Here is a 21,261-nt window from a genome sequence, read left to right as displayed (position 1 = left end):
TAAAATATAGAAAACTGTTAGAGGAAAACAGCTTTACTGCAGTGGTATCATTCCGTGTGATTTACAGTTTTATAACTGTAGGCAAATTTGAAATATTTTTCTCTATCTTCAGTATATATTATTAGATAAATCCATAGCCCGTGCTTACCTACATCAGCATTGACTTTCTTCTCTGTGATACTGAAGAGACATAAAAGACGCTTTCAGCCCATTAGAGTTTAACGTGGTTTCAAGAGCAGTCAGTTTTGCTACAGCTTTGGATTTTATTTGTCACTGAATGCACTGAGGATGTCTGTAGGAAATGCCTCCCAGCAGCCCCAGGCGTTGCAGTGCAGCTATCCTTTGCATGCATGAGAAAATAAGACTCCTTAAATATGAAGATTATTGAGGCACTGGCCCAGGTTGCCAGGGGTTCAAGGCCAGGTTGAACAGGGCTTTGAGCAACCTGGCCTGGTGGGAGGTGTCTCTGCCCAGGGCAGGGGATGTTGGAACTTGATGATCTTTAAGGTCCCTTCTAACCCAGACCATTTTATGATTTTATGACCAAAACATCAGCTCTCAAAAAATAGAGCTAAAATACAGATCCTTCCAGGAGTGCGTTATTCCAGCATCCTGAGGGCTCCTGATGGAAAATCTTATGGCTCTTGTTGTGTTGCTGAGGTTGCCCCCATGAGAGCAGCTGGGGAAGGCAAGGGCAGGGCTGCCCTTTGCCTCATACTTTGTGCTCCATATGAGTGTGATGAACTTTGGGGTCTGCTGGGATACAGCCTGGAGCTGGGACAAGCTGGGGCTGCAGTGCTACGGCCCCTTCCCAAGGCAGTGGGAGGGTAGTAAAGAGGCACCCACGGTGCTCCAGAGACTTCCATGGGGCCCCGCATGGTTGGGGGAGAGGTGGTTGTGGAACTGCTGTAGCACAGGAATAGCTCATCATTCTTGGAATCAAAATATAAGAATCTGCCAGTGTGTTATCTAGATTAGTGAAGATGAAATGCACTGTATAAATACATCAGAAGCATGATTGTGCCGTTATCCCTTGGGCTACTCTGGCTCACAAGGAGAAAAGGTTGATTTGTATTTGTAGATGACTTTGCTTGCTCTGCCAATGTTCATTTTTGGTTTATTACGAAATCCGGGGAGCGTGTATATCTTTTGCTCAAAGATGTAGCCGATTAGCAAAGATTCTTCTGGATTATCATAGCTTAAATAGCTCTGTTTTAAGATAATTTTTTCATCCGTCATTACTTGTGAGGGGTTTTGATGCTGCTTTAAACACTGATGATAAATTAGGGAGGTTGCAAGCTCTATTAGTCAAGGAACTGCAATATTTGAACGTTGAATAAACCAGAAGACAGTTGTGTGCATCTGACCAGGCTGAGTGCCCTCTGGCTGGTGCAGGAGAGGTAGGGATGAAGTGGCTACAAGGGTACGATTTGCAAAATGATGAGAGTTTAATGTAGCCTTGACTTGAGCCCACCCTGAGTAGGCAGGAAACCCCTTGATAGGGTGGTCATCACTCATGCTGAGAGATACAGTGTCTCAGGGTGAAGAGGTACTTTTGGCATCAAGGATTGTGATGGGGTTCAGTAGCCATTGCTTGGTCCACTGTCTTAATTTGAGATGTGAAATGTGTGGCTGTGGCTATCGCTAATCAGAGGAGAATGCTTTTAGGGTCAGGGATGAGAAAAAAATGTTAGGTATGTTCTTGCCCATTCCAAGTGGGTGTTGCTTATCCAGGGCCCAAGAATAGCCCAGCTGGAAAGCGCTGGAGGGGTTTCCTTCAGCCTCCGAAAGCCTGGAGAGGACCAGGGAGGTGGCCCCAGTCATTACTCGGAACTTCCTTCCACTGTAGCAAAAGAAATCACATCTCCAACCTTATTTGAGATCTTTTTAGAAGAGTTTTGGATTGTTCCAGCCAGGTTCAGGTGCAGAGGCTGTGGAGGTGGTGATACATCTGGAAGAGCTGAGGTCCCTGGTGTGCCCACAGGTGGGTGCATGCAGCCCCCAGACCTGCAGCCCGTGTTTTGCAGCAAGGCAGGAATGCTGGCAGCCAGGAAAAGCCTGATAAAGGGGGAAAATAGAGGACGTGAAAGTTAATCATTAAACTTTTTCTGTTATCTTCATTCAGCCAGGAAAACTGAAGCTAGGCAAGGTTTGCAGGGAGAGATAATATCATTTATTAGACCAACTTGTATGGTTAGAAAAACACACATGCTTTTGGGACCACATGTTTTTCTTCAGATCTCCACAGTTGCACATTACATTGAAAATAAAATTCATTTACTTTTCAAAAGGTTTAACAGATACTTGAAAGAACCAAATTTTAAAGCAACTCACAAAACATATCTCATTTAGTTTAATTTGATTTGGACATTTTAAGAAAGATTTAATACCTCTGAATTACAAAAGGCTTTTTTTTCCTGGCTTGAAGTTTACTGGTATAAACCTGACATCTGTATACATGGAGTCAAAATTTCTATATGCAGTCTCAAAAGCGTGTTCTTTTGTGTGTCTGAGAAATCTTCCTAAGTGTACGGACACGCTCTTATTTCTTCCTGAGATACTTACAATGCCCTTTGGCAACTTCAGGATGCTCTCAGCATACAGTAATTATTAGTGAGCAGCTAGCAAGGCTCTACAAAGATGCAAAGTCAGAAGGCTTAAAAAGGGTGAGTTTTTTACCTCAGTCTAAAAAAAAATGACTAAATTATAATATTAGAAGATTTTGGAGTTAGTTAGTAATCAGTGTATTGTAATTAATCATTGTACTTTTCTGTGTCACAGGAGATAAGATGCTATTACTAAGAATATTTCCAGTGAAAGATTACAATCCAATTTTGTGTTGAGTTTTTCCTTTTTGCTTTTTGGAGTGCTTTTTGTTTATTTTTTTTATAGCTTTCTACATCCTCCAGTATACCAATTTAAAATTCTCTCAATCCAGCTTAGTCTCAGCTGTATTAATGCATGGCTTGAGGGCACAAATAGCTAAAAAGGGCTGTATTGTGTGGCATCTGTAAAATCTTTTTTTTCAGAGAAGTTGGATAAAGAGATTGAGGTTTCTTGGGTTTTTTTTTTATGTTAGGGGTTTTTTTTCCATCTGAGTGAGCAGCCTTGCAGGTGGCTCAGAAGAAGACATCAGGGTGGGAGATGCTGCTGGACCCCACGTAGCCCCATTCCTGGTGAACTCTCCAGCAGAGCATGGTCCTCTGGGAAGGTGGCTGCAAGCACAGTGTGGGATCCTTCTTCATTTTACTGATGGATCGGGGGAGACAGCTTTACAACAATATTAAAAATAATAACATATATTAGTTAGGGAACATGGGTCGAAGCAGGAGTTTCTTTCCAATACTTTTCCTAGACATTACATAGAGAGCTTTGCCTTTTTAATACAGTCATTACCAGTAAATTCTACCCAAGGTGTGTTTTCCAATATGTAGTAAAAAAAAAACAAACAGAAAATACTGGGCTGCTGTAAGATTCACAAAGTATAATCCAAGGGGAAGGTCGGAGCCAGCTGGTTGTTGCCCCAGCGTGACCATGCCCAGGCAGAGCTGCTGGGATGTCCAGGGAACGATGCTCCCATACAAGCTGCTTCTCTTACTTACCCCCCCGTGGCTGGGAAGACCCACAAGGCCAACAGCCTCCCTCCGTAAGCTGCTCCTCCAAAGGATAAAATCAATTCTCATGTACATCTTTGCTGTCCTGTGTGGTGTGATCATCCTTATCTCCCATGACAGTGCGCCTTCTCGCCTGGCAAAGAATTGATAATGCGCCTCGAGGGGATATCGGCCCCATCCAAGAAAGTGTTCCTGGTAAGTTCAGCAGGCACTGAAATACGTGCTGAGCTGAAGAATGTGCTTGAGGGTTGTCCTCCATCGCAGTGGGGTTCCTGGTGGCCTCACTGACTTCCTTGGGTGTGAGCAGAATGGCCAGGAGCTGGGGAGCTTGGGGATGACCCTTCAGGGGACCTCCTGCCCTGGCCGGGGTCACGCTGGGGGCTGCAGATGTAGTGGGGTCCAGATTTCATTTGCTAACCCATGGGGAGCAGGTGGGTTTTGGTGGAGCCCAAAGTTTTGTTTGCTTTGTTTTTATGGTTCTGAGCTGCTTTAAATGTCAACAGGAATTCAAGGTGTGCCCTTTTTTTATTTTCCCCCAGTCTAACCGTGATAAAATCCTACGATGTACTTGTAAAGCATTAGTTGTAAAAGTAAATCAGCTTTAATAGCAAGTAGGTAGTAGTAAAGTGCTTTCAAATGTTAGTATTTGGGTGGGTTTTTTTCTCACTTAGTTACAATCCTGTGCTGTAGGGAAGTGAGGGTGTTTATCTTGGGGAAATGAGTGGGATTTGCAGGCATTCAGCACCTCCCGGGACCTTCCAGGGTTATTCCCTCGCTCAAATATTTCCATATTGCCATCCTGTCTGCACTGAGCAGAATTGGTCTGAAAATTCCTCAAAGAGCGATGGGAGAGCATAGGGGGCTCTGCATGTGGACTGGGACAGGGAAAGAAAGGGAAAAGAAGTGAAGCAAGAAATGAGGATGGCAAAAGCAGGAGCCCTGTATGGGCTGTGAACGTGCTGCAGAAGAGCTGGAAACGTGGCAGTGGTTGGGCTCCCTCGCCACGCTGAGGTTTCCTTCGTTTGATCTTCCTGGTGGAAGAGGGTTAGGGGTCCCAGAGCAGCAACACGGCCGGGAGCAGTGATAGGAAGGGAGAAAGTTATCAAATATCCAGAACCCTCAGCAGAAACGTTTCATAGGCTGAGCAGTGTCCATTTTCGGTCTCCAGAAGGGATGACCTTGCAACAGGGTCGCTGAACAGACGGTTCCAGCTGGGCTTGTGCACTTGGCAAGTGCCCAGGAGCTATTTTAATAGGTCTTACAAGAGATGAGGCCTTGGCAAGACCTGTAGTGTTTGGCATGAGCTCGCTATCTTTTGTCCTTTAGTAGCTAGCAAGCATCGCTCGCGCTGTGGAAGGGCCCCCGGGACCACGCATGGTGGAGCTTGCAGGGCTTGGGGACAACCCAGGGCCAATGCATGTGCTTCTCTTTCTGCTGGTGTGCATCACCACAAACGGCATCACTCACTGCCTGTGGCTTGAAGGTTTTGCCCCTTTGAATGAAGACCCCGGAGATGTCCAGGTGGATTTAAAGGATTAAAACCGTCCTTCACCCCAGGCCAGGGCTCTGGGTGCTCCCTGGGTGGTCACAGTTCCCACCACAGCCCATCTGTGGTGTTTGTAGGAGGAACAGAGGAAGCTGCCAGCCATTTTTGGCACTTCGTGCTTGGCCAAAGGTTGCTTTGGGGAGGCTCTTGAAGTCAAGCTGGGCTCTCGCAGAAAACTCCCACATTGCCTTCGTGGAAAGAGAATCAGGTAAAGCCTGGGCTGGATCTTCTGTGGGTTGTTCTCCCTTCTTGCTGCAAATGAATGACTTGAGGTGACGAGCTACAGGTGGATGTGGAGAAGGAGGATTTACCCAGGCCCCCACCTCAGCAAAGCGCTCCTGTCTTGACAGCTTGCTCATCTGTAGGAGCTGTAAGCCAAGAGTGAACGGCTCCTGCTGTCCTCCCCGGCACAGAAACTCCTCTGATGCCGTCTTGACCCTCCTCTGGGATCTACACAAAACCTCCAGCAGATCTCAGAAGCGCCAGCAGCAAGGCAGAGCGGCATGAAGAAAGCCTTGTGTATATCTTGCTTGTAAGATTGGCAACACTTTCTGTCCAGCATGATAGGAAGGACTAATATTTGTGGATAACGCCAGAATAAGTGTGTCACAATGGGGTGTTTTCTTTATTTTCCACTCAGAATCGCTCATAATTAATGTACAAACACAAGCTTAGAAGGTACCAGTGGCACATGGACAGTTGGTCTGACTCAACCCCTCTTGCTTCACGAAAGCTGAATCCCAGTGCTTGCTTTGATCGTCACCTTGTTATTTTTTGAGGGAAGGTTCCAGTCTAAACCACAGGGTGCCAGTTGTCATTCTGTGTGGTAAAACCCAGTTTGCACCCCACGGCGCTGGTGCGTTGTTGGCAGCCCCGCTGCTGGTCTTGGGGTGGTCTCAGGAGCAGTGTTTCAGGCTGTCCCAGTGCCAGGGCTGGCGCTGCTGGTCTGCAGGCTCCTCTTTTGGCCTTGATTTTTCTATCTCATCTTCCAAAACATCTTTCCAGCCTCTGAATCCCTTGGGGGCATTTGAAGTCCCAGCAGCCTCCTACCCAGATGGCTACTATCAGAGGCTCTCCCATGTGCCCTCCTGTAAAGCAGCAGCATCGTTCTCCTTGGTTGTATTTATTTTATCTTTTTTAAAAAAAAACAAAACAATGAAAGCTGTCCATTTCCTGGAGCAGCTTATTTGTTTTTTACTGCTGTAGTTTGTTTCCATTTGGAAAGAAGGGAAAAAATGAAAGGATAAAGAGGATAGGGAGGGACCCAAAGGAGAGCTGGCATGGGATGATGCCACGTGGCTGGGATGTGTGTCTCAAGGGGAGACGTCACATGTATGGAACATAAAGAATACATACAGTAGCTGAAGTGGCAGCATTGGAGAACAAGTATTTTCTCAGGTTTCTGGATCATATCAAGAAAACCATCCGCTAAGCAATGCAAATACAATTTGGTTTTAGCACTAGGCTTGATAGTGGAGTATGTTTGAGGAGAATTTATTGGGTTTTTTGCTACCTTCTCCATCCTGTTTCTAATGGGAGCTTCAAAGCTCAGCCCTGGGCGGTGGGATGGTTTGAGAGTCCACGTGGTGTCTGAATCATAACCACAACACTTTTTCCCCTTTTTTTCCCATCTCTCTCTTAAAAAAAAAAAAAAAAAAAAAAGGCTACAAGAAACAGAGCTCCTCTGAGCAAACATTTTTTCTTCCAGGTGCTTCTTTTAGCTTTCTTGGTAGCATCCCTCACCACCCCATATGGCCTCTCCCATCTGCTCTGCCGTCCCTCTCACGTGCCCTCCACTTTTTCCCCCTTTTTTCCCAACCCTCCCTAAAAAAAAAAAAAAAAAAAAAGGCTACAAGAAACAGAGCTCCTCTGAGCAAACATTTTTTCTTCCAGGTGCTTCTTTTAGCTTTCTTGGTAGCATCCCTCACCACCCCATATGGCCTCTCCCATCTGCTCTGCCGTCCCTCTCACGTGCCCTGGCAGCTGCCACTGCCTCCCCACAGACTTGCCATCCGTCCGTCTGTCCCCTGCTCCCCACTCCTGCTTCTCGGGGTCCCCAACTGACCCTCAGGGCCAGCACATCAATTGGGCACCCCCCATCTCCCATCACCTTGCGTGGCCATTGGGAATTTCACCCTAAGATCTTGCTTGGGTCCTCTTGAAGTGGCTCCTCTTAAATCCACTTGTGAGCTGGGGTGGAAGGTCGCAGGTTGGTGTTTGTAGACACAGATTTACCCACCTGGCAGCCTGGGAATAACCAAAACAGGGCAGGTACACAGCAGAGGCTGCCTATTACTATTATATTACTTTTTTATTGTATTACACCAGTTTACATACTTGCAGCTGTATCTAGAGTGCTCCTGGATGAGATTTAGTTCAGTCCAGAGATTATTTCATAGGAGTGCGACAGAGTTTTTGCAAAGCTTGTGCTTGGCTTTCATGACCTTGTAGTTGGCTTTCCTGCTCCAAGACTGCATCCCTGTGGCATCTCAGAGGGTTATGGGCATCTCAGTGCTTTAATTGAGGGTATGCAAAAGGAGGTGAAGAAGTTTATCTGTTTCTGATGTGTGTCTACAGAAATTCAAGTAAGAGTAAGAAAATACCATGTATATACCTATACCATGTATAAAAATACTCCCTGTGTTTTTACTGAGCAGGTATTTGTGGTTGCTGTCTGCTTCTGTAGTTCAGCTGGGGACTGTAGTCACAGCATTTGTATCAGCTAATAAGGATATCGTTTTATATGGGAATTTCCTATGAATTTTTAAAAATACATTCTTACAGGAAGCCCTGAAAAGTTATCTGAAAAGGGAACTGGCAAAAAGCCAGCTCTTACGTGCTGTCGGGAGGAAATGTGCTGGAGGGGTCAGGAATTTGCACAAGCTCTTCCCGACAGCAGGTACGAGTTTTTTCCTTTCCATTAGGGACCCTGCCCCTCACAGAGGGGGAAGGACCTCGCTGCCTCTTTTTTCCATCTTTCTGGAGCTCGGGAATTTCTCTGAAGTGTGATTTTCCTTGCTGGAGGGGATTGCCATGGGCCTGTGGGATTTTCCAGCAGGCTGGAAGTCACCTCGGCCTTGTCATCGTCCCCCTTCCCCGCGGCAGCCCTGGCTGTGAGCGTGGGGCCATCAGCTCCAGCTGACATCAGTTCAGACACCCAGATCTCCTCTCCTCCAAGATTTCACAGTCTTTTCCCGGTAGGATCCTGGCAGTCTCAATGATGATTTTACTTTAAAAAAAAAAAAACCACACCATGATTATTTATAAAAAAGAGATTTGATGTCCCTTTCTGAGCTGGCGATGTATTTGTGTGGCTTCTGTCTGTCCAGTACCAAGTGCCTCCAGAGTATTTACAGTTAGAAGTAACAGTAAATATCTGTTTTTCCCTGACTACGAGGTAAAGACTGTCTTATTTCATTTTTGTCTGTGCATTTATTATGAGAAGCATTTATTAACAGGAAAAGTTAAGTGAGAGAAGGAAAGAGCATCACTTGTAAGAACTCTGCAGTAGAGGAGGGTGGTCCTGCAGCATCTGCAGTGCTTTCCAAAACCACCCCTGGCTGCACAGAAACTTTGTTCCATGGCACCTTCACAACTCGTGCCTTTCTGCTTGTGAGAGTTACTGCTACAGCTGGGAGACAGCACCCCACTGCTAGCTGTGACCCACAGAGGGGGCTTCCCAGAGGTTTCCCCTCTGGGCACCCTTGAAGCAGGATCAGTGCTGGTTTGCAGCCCGTGGAGAGGGTGGCCCAGAGCCTTCGAGGAGCGGGGACCCCTGAGCCACCTTGGAAAAGTGCTGGGGGACCCCGTGTTTCCAGCTTGTAAAGCAGAGGTGATGGCTGGGATAGTAAAGCTCTGGAAGATTTGGAGCCCTCAAGCAATGGCAATGTAAGTTTAAGACAAGAATGTGCTTAAATCCCCTTGTCTTGTACTCGGAGACTGGATTTTAAGGAGGCTGGCAGGTCTTTTGATGTTTTATTACAAGTCAGTACCAGCTTTGGATAATAAACCTTTGTTCTCCTTATTCCTGACCCCATCCTTCCATTCCAGGACTCTCCTGGGCTGACAGGGTCAGCAGGACCTTGTCTCTTGAGGGCTGTGTGTGCCAGCAAAGCGCTGCCCGTTTCTCCTGGGTGTTTCCCTTGGAGCAGCTCGGGGTGGTTCAGACCCCCCCAAATCTGTGGCGGGGAGGGGTGATGCCGTTTGGACCAGCGGGATGGTGATGGAGAAACGCAGGTCTGCACAGGTTGACCTTGTTGCTGGCACATTTCCTCATGTGCTGCGTTTCTCCCAGGTGAAGGCTTGTAACCAGTACCACCAGTGCACCGACAGCACTCTGGTCTGGTTTTGGCTTCCATGGCTGAAAATCAGGTTGGTGGATCCAAGGTAGTTTGCACAGAGGCTACCTAGATCCCTCTGTTAATGATCTGGCGCCGCTCTTTCACCAGGGAATGGCAAATAGTAAGATGTAGCACTAACAGTATTAAATTGGGGGTGAGATTCAGATTTTTTTCCTTATTTCTTGGATGAGGAGGGTCTCTAAGCTGTTGCTGTAGCTGACAATGATGGTGGCAACTGCAAAGAGAAAAAACCAACCGCTCCAAGCCATGAGCTGCTGCGTGCTCTGGAGAGGGGACATTGCTCCTTGGCCACATCCCACAGCAGCACTTCCCTGGGGTGTGGGAGTGGGATGAGGATGATACGGGGCCACTTTTACTTATTTGGGACAAACTGGGCAAGACCAGGAGATGGGCATCTCCAAGAAGATGTGAATCCCGCCAGCAAGAGGGTGTCATTTCTGATGGTGAAAACCAGTTGATTTACGCATCAAGAAAGACTTTGGCCCTTGGTTTCTGGGTGCTAGGTGAGATTATCCCTTGGTTTCAGGGTGCTAGGTGGGATCAGCCCAGCCTTGCTTTCCCCCCGTGCTTTGTGTTGGTTTTCGTGGTGCTGCTGCTGCTGCTAAAGCCTCTCTGCCTGTTTCTGGAGCCTCGTTCAATATACTCCGCATGGAAAGGCATGTTTCATTTTTAAGTTTAAAAAAAAAAAAAAACAACAACCCACACACACAAAAAAAACCCAAACAAACATAAAACGCAGCATGGCACAGATTAAATCCATTTGAGACAACTCGAAAAAAAGCCCGCCGTATGTGCAAGTCAATAGGAGGAGGGGAGTGGAAGGGGGGAAAAAGCAACTGTGACATATACAAACCCTTTAGTGTGCATAGCATAAGATTTTTTGGCTGGCACTCACATGATTTTATTCAAGGGCTGGGAAAGAACTACGATTAGTTAAAAGCTTCGGCAAAGTCTGGAGGGAGTGCTCGGAAGAGTTGGGAGCCGCGCAGAGGTGACTGTAACTCCTCTTGCAATTTCAGACTATTCTTCTGTGGCTCAGGACAAAAGCCTTTTCTTTTCCCTCCGTGTTTCAAAGAGACATTTGTCTTGAGATGTTGCAGCTGTGGGCCGCGGGATTGCCTGTTTGAAGATACCCCCTCGTAGACGAAAAGGAGAGGCAACGCACTGAAAAGTGGTAGTATTTTATCGTGTGTGGGTTCCCCCCCCTCCTCCTCCCTCCCTCCTCCTCCACTGCCATGTGTGGTTTTTAATAAGAAGAAGAATGTGGAGGCAACATTTTCCAGGCAAGGGGAAATTTCCTGTTTCTTTTCTGTTTGTTTAATAAAGTGTGTAGTTGACTGTAAAACTGTAGCTACTTTGTTGTGAACGGGTAATTCAGGCGAGTGGCAGGATCGCTTCTTGATGCACTTTTATATACTGCAAGTGAACATGTTTAAAGCTTTTTTTTTTTTCCTTTTTTTTTTTTTTTTTTAATGCTGTGCGGCGTAGGCAACTGAGATTAATAAGAATTAGGCAAATGGCTTCTGCTTTTGTTTCTGTGAGATAGTACCAGCCGTCTTGCGGTCACACAAAGGCTGCCATTTAGCAGGGAGCACTCCCTAATTCTCTTGGCAGGGGTGCCATTGGGATCGGATACAAGTGGGTGGCAAAGGGGAGGAGCGGCAGGAGAGGACAAGCAGGCTTTGTGTATTAAAAATGAAACAAAAGCACTTTATACGCGGGGCTGCGTGCAACAAGCGGCGCTGCCTGTGAGCCGGGGTGGAGTTTGAGTTCTCACTGTGACTGCAAAACCTTTCTTTTTTTTTTTTTTCCTATTTCTTTTTCCATAAACCCTTCTTCCTCTCCCTCTTCCTTACCCAGGCTCTCCCTGCAATGCCGGCGAGGGTCCGCGGGCAGCTGAAAACGCCTTAAAAAAACCACAGATTGAGCAATATTTACCGCAACTTTGCAGGAACGGCTGAGGCTTTATCGGCAAAATCAGCTTCAGATGGTTGGGGGAGCCCCCGAATTTGGGAGGCTGGAGGGAAGGAGGGAGAGCTGATCCCACCCCAGCCCCAAGGGGAACTGGTCCCCTGGCTCCTGGTCCACACCAGGCAGTGGGGGGCTTGTTTTCCACAGCATCGTAGCCCTCGGTGGAGTAAGCCCGGTGGTAGAGTGAAAGGGTTAATGGTTGTGATGTTTTATCAGAATTTTGTGTGTGGGGGGGTAGTGTCTGGCTGTTTAATTACTTTCTGATCCGTGGCATACCTCGTTCTTAATGAAGCAGTCGCACGCAGAACAAACGGGCTGTATGAGCTTGGGTAAAAGGAATATCATATTGAGTTTGGATTGGTTTTGTCAGCCCGAGTGTATTGGTTTGACTGGTTTTGTGCAGGGGGTAGGAACCAGGACAGTGAAGAATAGACACAGGGTGGTGGAGAGGCAGCGAGAGAGGCGGGCGAGGAAAATATACAGCTGTTTAAGTGGCAAACCTGCCAATGGTTTTTATTAAAACGTAATTTCCATACATTATGCACTTCATCTCGTATTGATTTGCTTCAAAACTTTCCTTGTCAGGCTGAAGTAAATTCCCTCGTTGAAGTGGGGAGGAATGAGAGACATTCCTCCAACTACCTCGGGGTCTCCAGCCAGCAGTCACCCTCGGCGACTGCACTTTTGTGTGCGGGCGAGGGTGACGTGCCTAAGAAGCCTGTGTCATCATGCACAATTACATCCCTAATCCCCAGCAAAGACACAGATGCTGTTTTAAAAAAAAAAAAAAAAAAAAAAAGCTATGTTTCGTTTGACTTTCAAAGAAGCTTATGTAATGGCAGCAGAATAAAACCGTTATTTTGGGGCTCGGATTAAATGTCAAAGTTTCAGATAACCCGTGGTTTCGTCTTCCATGTGCCACCACCAGCCTCCGTGTGCCCCCTGCTCTGCCTGAGGATGGTCCTGGTCCCCGGTGGGCACCGAGGTCTGAGCTCAGCTTGCCCACACAGAGCCATATGGATGGTGCTGGTGGCCACCAGGGCTGGGACCACCACGGCCACCTCACCCCTGCATCACATTCCTTTTTATTTACGGTTGGGGCGTGAGGCTGTGTGATGGGTGATGCTCTAAGCCTGGGAGATCATACACATTAGCAAGCATTTAAGTCAGTGTTATAATTCACTCGCTTGTTAACCTGAGAAAATAATCTAGCTGCGGGATAGTGCTTCGCATGAGGATTGTGTAAGAGCTCTGAGATTTGGACATGTTTTTATTCTCGCTTATCTGCTTATGGCAAGCTTCTTTCAGTTATCCAAATCGTCTCGGTGCTCTACCCTGCCTACTGACACAGTTGCACTTCCATCTGGATGAAATGCATGCAAACGTAATGTATTACTCCCAGTACGTGCTAATGGAGATCTTGGTAGGAAAGAGAGAGAGAAGGACCTGTTCCAAAAAACATGCACGTGTAATGCTGAAAATCTTCAGTCAGGTCTGCTGCGTTGGTTGGTTCTTCGTTTCTTAAAGCAGATTCAATAAAACAGGAACAGAGAGCCATTAAACCCCCTCTGTAACTTACCTGTTTCCATGGGGTTAATTTTTCGCATACAAAAGAGATGTAACTGTGTGTTCTCCCACATTTCATATGCAGCAGTGTAGATCCCTCCCCAAGGGGATGCTCTTGGTGTTGGCACGCTCTGGGAGGCATCACTTTGGCCCATAGTGCCCGTGTCTGTCACACATGCATCAGCTGGTGGAGATCTTGCTAATGCTTTACCCGACAGCAATCTGGACAAAAAAGCATGCTTAATTTTCCCTTTAAAAACCCAAATAACTAAAAATCAGTGCGTTGCTCTTCTCAGTAGGTATCTTTCCCTCATTGTCATTTTTCTGGCATGTGGTGCTGCAGTGACACGATTCCTGGCGTTAACTGGTCCAGAGGGGTGGAGCAGTACCCACCCTGTGTGAGGGCCAGCCTCCCGCCCTCAGCTTTGGTCCGAATTACTCAAACAGTGCCAGAGACAGGCATCCTGCAGGGATAGACCCGGGTTGGTTTTACAGAGTAAGCTGAGCTCCGCCGTTCCCACCTTGAAGCCTTTTGGTAGTTGGTAAAGTGACAGTGTGTGCCTGGATGCTAAAGAGATCTTCGGTGTCCTGCTCTTCCTGTGCTTTTCATAGAGTCATAGAATGGTTTGAGTTGGAAGGGACCTTCAAAGGCCATCTAGTCCACCCCCTGCCATGAACAGGGACATCTTCTACTTGATCAGGTTGCTCAGAGCCCCGTCCTACCTGGCCTTGAATGTTCCTGGGCATGGGGCATTTCCCACCTCTCTGGGCAACCTGTGCCAGTGTCTCACCACCCTCAGTGTAAAAAAATTCTTCCTTATATCTAGTCCATATCTAATCTATATCTTTTGGGTTCAAACCCATCCGTTTTTTTGTAGTGGAAGTCTGTTCAGGCTTGTCTTTCTGAGGTGGTCAAAATGGTAAAGTCATTCCTTAAAAAACCAGACCCAGTGCCAGCGTACGTCTGTGGAGCGGAATCCCAGCCCTCCTGCCGGCAGGGGAAAAAATGACTGCTGGCTTGGGTTTAGCTCCTAAGATGCTGAATAAAACAGCAGAAGAGGCTGGTAGCTCTGGCCCAGGTGGTTTGCTTGAAATGGAGCCTGTGTCGGTGAGGAACGGTGCAGCAGAGACAACCACAAAGTCACAGGGGGATGAAATGGCATTGTCTACCCTTGTCCTGGGAGCAAAACCCACTGTGTTTTCTCTCCTTGTGGCAAAACCTCAGTCGTACTCCCAGAGAGAAAAACAAACCTTGTACTAAACTTCACATTGCATTTTTTTTTTGCCATCATCCCCCAAAATTTGTTGTACGTGCTGAAACCATGTGCTGCTCCCTCTCACCCGACACAGAACCATGTGCAGGTACCACCACCGCCAAGGGGACCTTCTCTCTGCCACCGGTGTAAAAACTGCTCTCCTTCTGCTTGCAGGTATTCGCCCTCAAATCATGAACGGCCCCATGCACCCCCGGCCCCTGGTGGCCCTGCTGGACGGGAGGGACTGCACGGTGGAGATGCCCATTCTGAAGGACTTGGCGACGGTTGCATTCTGTGACGCACAATCAACTCAGGAGATCCATGAAAAGGTGAGGTGTGGGCAGCGTGCAGGCAGATCCGGGCAGTGGGGATGGGTGTCCCTGCTTGGAAGCTCAACCACTTGTAAATACTTGTTTTAAAATCATTCTTGGTGCACATTTAGATACCTCAGATGTGGCTTGAAGGGATCAGAATTCGATTCTAAGATGTGGGAAAGAGAATTGCAAATAGCATCAGTGCTACTCTTTGCAGGGCTTCAAATATTAAATGTGGGCCGAGGAGGACAGAGGTTTTTGTGAGATGTTGATAAATGATAGATGAGCCAGTCTTGGAGAATTTGGAGAGGTCTTGGCTTTCCAGAGCACAAAAGTAGCTTATGGTGAGCACCAATGAAGGTTGAATCTCCATTGAAGGGCACGGAGTGACTGTACGGCCTCGCACAAGTCTTTTTACATCCTCTTGAAAACATACAGGAAAGGTTAATGTGAGCAGTGGGACAGGTATTTGTACTCCAGCATACAAAAGAAGGTTAAGAAGTTAGAGTGACACACAATTGTGTTCAAAAACAATAGACACTGCCGTAAAACTTAATTCCTTTTGAAAAGCAGCATTACTGCAGGCTGGGAGCAGAGGGATTAGCAGATAACCACCTGGAAAAGGGTTGGGGTGAGAGACTGGGTCAGTCTTCCTCTGCACTCTCTCCCCAGGCATAACACCATAATTTTCAGATATTCACCCACTCTGTTCCCAAAGGGAATGGCCTTGATGTTGGTGGGTCACCTCCCTGAGGGTTTTGGTGACACCTGGAAGTGTTGACCTGCACCGTGCCCGGGTCAGACAGCCAGCAGTAAAAATTTCCTGTGTACTATTGCTGATTCAGGAGCTGCAGGCATCCCCTCGGGGTGTCCCCGTGCCTTCTGACCTCTCTGTTCTGTTCCAGGTATTAAACGAAGCTGTGGGGGCGATGATGTACCACACCATCACGCTGACTCGAGAAGATCTAGAGAAGTTCAAGGCCTTACGGGTCATTGTTCGAATAGGCAGTGGCTACGACAATATTGACATCAAAGCCGCGGGGGAGCTTGGTAGGTTTCATTTCTGCACCCCAATTCCCTCCCTCTTCCCCCCAGGTCTTTAAAACCAGCACAAGTCCCTGCTGCTTCCCATGGGATGGTGGAGTTGCCTCCCCAAAGGGGGAGATTGATTCAGCCCCTGAAATGACAAGGTCCAGTTTACATTTTTGCGTGTAGAGAGTATTTTGACAAAAAAACTTGACCATGAAGGAAAGAAAATGGTGGGGGTTTAGAAGGCAGCATTTAGGCTGTGTTAAAGCTACCCCATCTGAGTCCTTCGTTCCCTCACTGTCCCTAGTTCCAGGCACCCCCGTGTACCCACAGATACTCGTATGGCTGTTCTGATTCTGCCACAGGAGACTTGATGCAGGTTTCAAAAAATTGGAGGAAGGGTATTTTATTATATTTTGTTAAGCCAGATTAGTCTCTTGATCTGATCCTAGTGCTCAGAGTCGTGCCCACAGCTCTGGGAAGGTGAGGGATGGTGAAGCAGGAATCATGTGTTGGGTTGTTGCTGTCTCCTTTGCCATCTCATGGCAGAGGTGCCTCAGGAATTGGAAAAAAGAGGTTTACTGGGAGGGCGTGTGACATGGGCTGCCAAAATTTTCAGAAATAAGCCCCTTTGTTCAGCTGTGGGATTTTTCTGGCAGTGGTGTTCAGGAGGTGCATGCTAGGGCACCCAGTTTCCATACTGGTTTGGATGGTCACAGAGACCCTTGGCTTTCTGCAGACCCCCAACTGGGAGGGCTTAATTGTATCTGTGACGTTAGCAGCTGAGTTACTAGCGGGTTTGATCATCTGCTCCCAAGATTCAGTCTGTCAGGCAGTCCTACAATAGTGTTTAGGATACGTTGTATTAAAGGTTATCTCTGGGGAAGTGAAGAATAACAGCCTTTTCACGTGAGCCATTTTACGAGGATAATTGCGATAAGAGAGTTTCAAATAGTCATTCCTAAAAGAGCAATTCTCAATATAGTGAATTATTTTTTTTTTTCCAAGAGGAGAACAGTGTCTTCTCAGTGTAATGGTTTCTTCATGTTTTTAACTCTTATTGTTATTATCCGTTATAACAATGTTCTGAGGCTTTGAACATCAAGAAAGGAAAAATATAACGAATAAAGTAATGGGATACTGCAGTATAATCCCTCTTTTTATACTTGGCAAATTGGGTGGCCAAATGATGTGGTTTCGAGTAGAAAATGTAATGACTACCCACAAATGTAGCGTAAAGTTTAATTGGTATTGCTTTCCATAAGGTAGTTTTTAAACCACAGAGTCAATAAATGACCAGTCTCTAAACACAATGCCTGGCCACGCACTGGTGGCCACGTGCACCTTGCTGGGAGGGCTGGTGGGACCAGTTTTGACCCATTAGAAGACACCCCCAGAACAAGATGCTGCTGTTGTACCATCTGCTGTGGGTATTTAACCTCCAGTGCTGGCAGCTCCAGCGTCTGTGGGCACAAGAGTAAATACAGCGCAAGAAGCTCATATAAGCAAGGGGTCCATCAGAAGAGGGACAAGTTGGTGATGGGGACCCTGTTCCTCCTCCTTCTTGTCTCTTCTCTTCCCCCATGGACAACCACGGCCTCTGCCTACAGTTGGGCAGGAGCAGTTGCCTGATACTTAAAATTCTTGGGAACACCTTGGTCTTCTTGGGAATCCCTCCCTCTCCCTTCATTAGGGGCTTGGGCAGGCGGTGTTTTAAGTCCATCATTTTGGCACTTGGTGGAAGGAGAAGGTGGCCCTGCCTCACCGACCTGGTGCACCCTCCTGTTATGGGTCCCTAAATAACTTAATGGTTGAGCAGTCTCATGGTGGAAAAGGAGTGACTTCTGCCAGCGCGAGTTAAGGTAGATTAAACCAAATGAAAATAAGCCTTTCTATTGCAAAGCAAACCTTTGCTGCTGGGGTTACTCCTGCATCACAGTCACACTCCAAATCTGCACTTGTCCTTTCTCCAGAGACACTGGGGACCCCCGGAGCATTACTGGTCATGGTGGTTTTTGCAGAGATTTCAGGCTGCTGTACCTAAACCGTGCACATCCTTGGAAAACATTATTCCAAATGCTTAAAAAAAATGCTGGGATGTGAGGGCGAAGGGCCAGGATCTCCCGTGCTTTGCTGAGCTGTGCTTTGTGGTGTTGCCTCTGCAGGGATCGCCGTCTGCAACATCCCCTCGGCCGCCGTGGAGGAGACGGCCGACTCCACCGTCTGCCACGTCCTCAACCTCTACCGCCGGAACACGTGGCTCTACCAGGCGCTGCGGGAGGGCACGAGGGTGCAGAGCGTGGAGCAGATCCGGGAGGTGGCCTCCGGCGCCGCACGCATCCGGGGGGAGACGCTCGGCCTCATCGGCTTCGGTAGGTTGGCGAGGGGCAGGCAGCCCACCCACAGCAGGTCGGCCTTCGGGGAAGACTCAGCACTGAGCAAGGACCTAAAATGAGCATTTTCAAAACCAGAACCACCACCGTGGTTCAGGCTGGATATTAGGAAAAATTTTTTCACTGAAAGGGTTCTCAGCCATTGGAATGGGCTGCCCAGGGAGGTGGTTGAGGCACCATCCCTGGAGGTGTTCAAAAGACGGGTTGATGTAGTGCTGGGAGGTATGGTTTAGTGATGATGCTCCTTGTTTGTTGTGTGGGTGACTACTTTTGTCAATTAGGTTGACGGTTGGACAAGATGATCTTTAAGGTCCCTTCCAACTTAGAAGATTCTGTGATTCTGTGAAGTAGGGAGAGCGTCTTACCTGATTTTTTGGGGAAGGAGATAAATTTTCCAAGCCTCAGCTGAGTGCTTGGAGGGGTGGTGGTGAAACCTGGTGGTCCCCCAAGAGGTGCCATACCTGGTAGGGCTGCTGTCTTCTGAAAATAGCCCATCCCAGAGCCATGGCTACACCAACCGGGCTCTTTCTGAGCCACTCTGCCCTACTTAGTGGCGGGGCTGCAAGAAACAAAAACTGTCTTCAGTTAACCCATAGCAATAGAGTTTCAGCATCAGCACCTTTCCTAATGGCCCTCCTGGCTGTCCCTCTTGGGAGCAAAGTCCAACCATCATAAGATGGGTCAAGAGGTACCTCTGGGCAGGAGAAACCCATCCAGCTCTTGGTGGCTGGACACATGCAAAGTGGCAGAAACATGAGATTTGGCAAAGTGTCAGTTGAGGGAGCAGTTCTGGCTGCTGAAAGGTGGCTGCCAGCGAGGGACATGAACGCCCCAGCAGCATTTCCACACATGGATCCTGCAGAGTCCTCGTGGGGACAGGTCGGGGGGGTCACCAGGAGGGCCACAGACATCCCTCCCCAGCACAGCGCTGTACTGGCTCTTTGCTTCCCAGCCATGACAGTTGTCTTCCTCATGCCCAATTAACCCGCCCTTCAGCGAGAGGCTGAAAAACCTGTCACAAACAAGTAGCCTAAAAAAGGCGGTGCTTTTTTTCTTTCTTTTTTCAGCTTTTCTTAGTAGACACCGCACCGCAGAGGATTGTTTCTCTGTGATGTCCAGAGCTGCATGTTGGTAGGGCTGAGCCACATGTTGGGCCTTCCCCACCCAACCTGCATGGCCATGGATGGTGCCACGTGAGCTGGCAGGTGTCTGATGGCCTCACGCTTCATTTTGTTTCATTTTCTTTAAAATTTTAACCCAAGCAGCTCACATTTGCTAAAGCCAAGCAGAGCCCTCCCTGTGCAAGGTGGCCTGGGTTTGCCCTCTGGCCCCTGAGTGTCCCCTCGGGGGCTGTCCTGGGAGTTCAGGAGGTCCAGGAGACCCCTCCAGCAGTCTCTGGGCCGTGCTGTGGGGGAAGATCAGACTATGGGTGGTGGGAATGAGTTGAATTAACCCCCTTTTCCTCTGCACACAGGTCGCACAGCGCAGGCGGTCGCGGTCCGAGCCAAGGCCTTCGGCTTCAACGTGATATTTTACGACCCGTACCTGCAGGACGGGATAGAGAGGTCCCTGGGAGTCCAGCGGGTCTACACGCTCCAGGACCTGCTCTACCAGAGCGACTGCGTTTCGTTGCACTGTAACCTTAACGAACACAACCACCACCTCATCAACGACTTCACGATTAAGCAGGTAATTTGCCACGTGCACACGATGAAGGGTGCTCTGCTCTTCAGTGGGCAAACCCCACGCGTTGGTGGTGTCCCTGGGTCCCTCTGCGGTCACAGCCACAGCGAGCCAGCACCTTAGTGCCTCTGGGCTACCTCAGAAATAGCTGGTGGCACCCACAGCCTGTCTCTCTCCCCGTGGTGTGTGGAAAGCGGGGTGCAGTCCAGGATGGAGGCACCCACTGCTGTGTCAGTGCAGGGGTGGGACCCTGTCACCGCACGGAGCTCACTGTCATCTCTCTGTCCCCGGCCAGATGAGGCAGGGAGCCTTCCTGGTGAACACGGCGCGCGGGGGGCTGGTGGACGAGAAGGCCTTAACTCAAGCCCTGAAGGAGGGACGGATACGAGGGGCTGCGCTTGACGTGCACGAGTCTGAACCATTTAGGTAAAGATCTGATTTTCTCTTGGGTTGTCATCCATAGCAGCGTGGAGGGGACACACACACACACACCCCCCCACACCCACACACCTTGTCACACAGGGCCAGCGCCAGGGGACAGACCTCCTGGTTGGAGAAAAGCCCCAGCACCCTGCAGCATCCATCGGGTGTGGGCTGGCACCGGGGCTACAGGTGTTCAAAGGGACACCAGGAACTTAGACCAAGCAATTGGCCTGCATTTAAAAAAAAAAGAAATAAAATTTTAAAAAAGCATTTACTAGTCCACGAGAACAAATTTACTGCATTTTGTTGGGCCTTTTTGCCCACAGGCGGCTGCTGCAGCTGGGAAGGGGTTGGTTCTAAGTGGGAGCGTAGCTCCTCTCACCACAGATTGGCATAGTACTAGGAGGCTGCTTGTGTTTTCAGAAACAATTTTATATTAAAAAAAAAAAAGAAAGTGTGCTTCTACAAAGGGGGAACCCCTCCTGTTAACCCTCTCCTGCCCTGTGCTGCGGGTGACCCACAGCCTGTCCCCATGTCCCCGCTCTCTGCAGAGACACCCCCAGGCATTTATTCCTGTAGGAACATTATGAACACCACCCCAGGAGGTTGGATTTTCAGCCCTGTTGGCTCTGTTTTGGGTGCATTCTCAGTTTGTGCCCTGCACTGGAGCCTGCTGCCTCCCCAGGGGGTCTGTGGCCATTTGGGGTGGCAGGACACTGCTTTGGCTCCTGCCAGCCCAGGTGCCAGAGGCGAAGGGCTCGGGCCTGAGGGCTGCCCACAAGCCTTTCGCCATTCGTAACGTGTTTAATTCTCATTTGAAACATTGATTAATCTGTCTTTATTTCCTCCCTGCTCCCAGTTTTGCTCAAGGCCCGTTGAAAGATGCTCCTAATTTAATCTGTACCCCGCACACCGCTTGGTACAGCGAGCAGGCGTCGCTGGAGATGAGAGAAGCTGCTGCTACCGAGATACGCCGCGCCATCACAGGTACCTGCCCCACAGCTCACAGGGGGGGACAGAGCGGGGGCTTCACCCTCCCCCTGGCCCTGCAGGAGCCGGGGAAAGGGGCTGAGAAAACCCAACTTGACTTTTCTGTCATTTGGGC

The 21,261-nt window shown here is 48.5% G+C and overlaps 1 protein-coding gene across 1 annotated transcript in view; it reads left to right on the top strand.

Moving 5' to 3' along the window:
- Positions 1–21,261, top strand: part of CTBP2 (C-terminal binding protein 2) — a 56,952-nt gene that overhangs the window by 18,842 nt on the left and 16,849 nt on the right. Inside the window, exons 2-7 of the mRNA XM_014945334.1 lie at positions 14,489–14,643; positions 15,534–15,678; positions 17,823–18,029; positions 19,525–19,739; positions 20,029–20,159; positions 21,016–21,143. Of these exons, the coding sequence (XP_014800820.1) occupies positions 14,489–14,643; positions 15,534–15,678; positions 17,823–18,029; positions 19,525–19,739; positions 20,029–20,159; positions 21,016–21,143 (981 nt within the window). The remainder of the gene's footprint in view (positions 1–14,488; positions 14,644–15,533; positions 15,679–17,822; positions 18,030–19,524; positions 19,740–20,028; positions 20,160–21,015; positions 21,144–21,261) is intronic.

The sequence above is a fragment of the Calidris pugnax genome, unplaced genomic scaffold (genome assembly GCF_001431845.1).
Source record: "Calidris pugnax isolate Ruff unplaced genomic scaffold, ASM143184v1 scaffold89, whole genome shotgun sequence".
Classification (NCBI taxonomy): Eukaryota; Metazoa; Chordata; class Aves; order Charadriiformes; family Scolopacidae; genus Calidris; species Calidris pugnax.
Note: the sequence above shows the minus strand (reverse complement) of the source record. Positions and strands in the feature narration are given on the sequence as shown.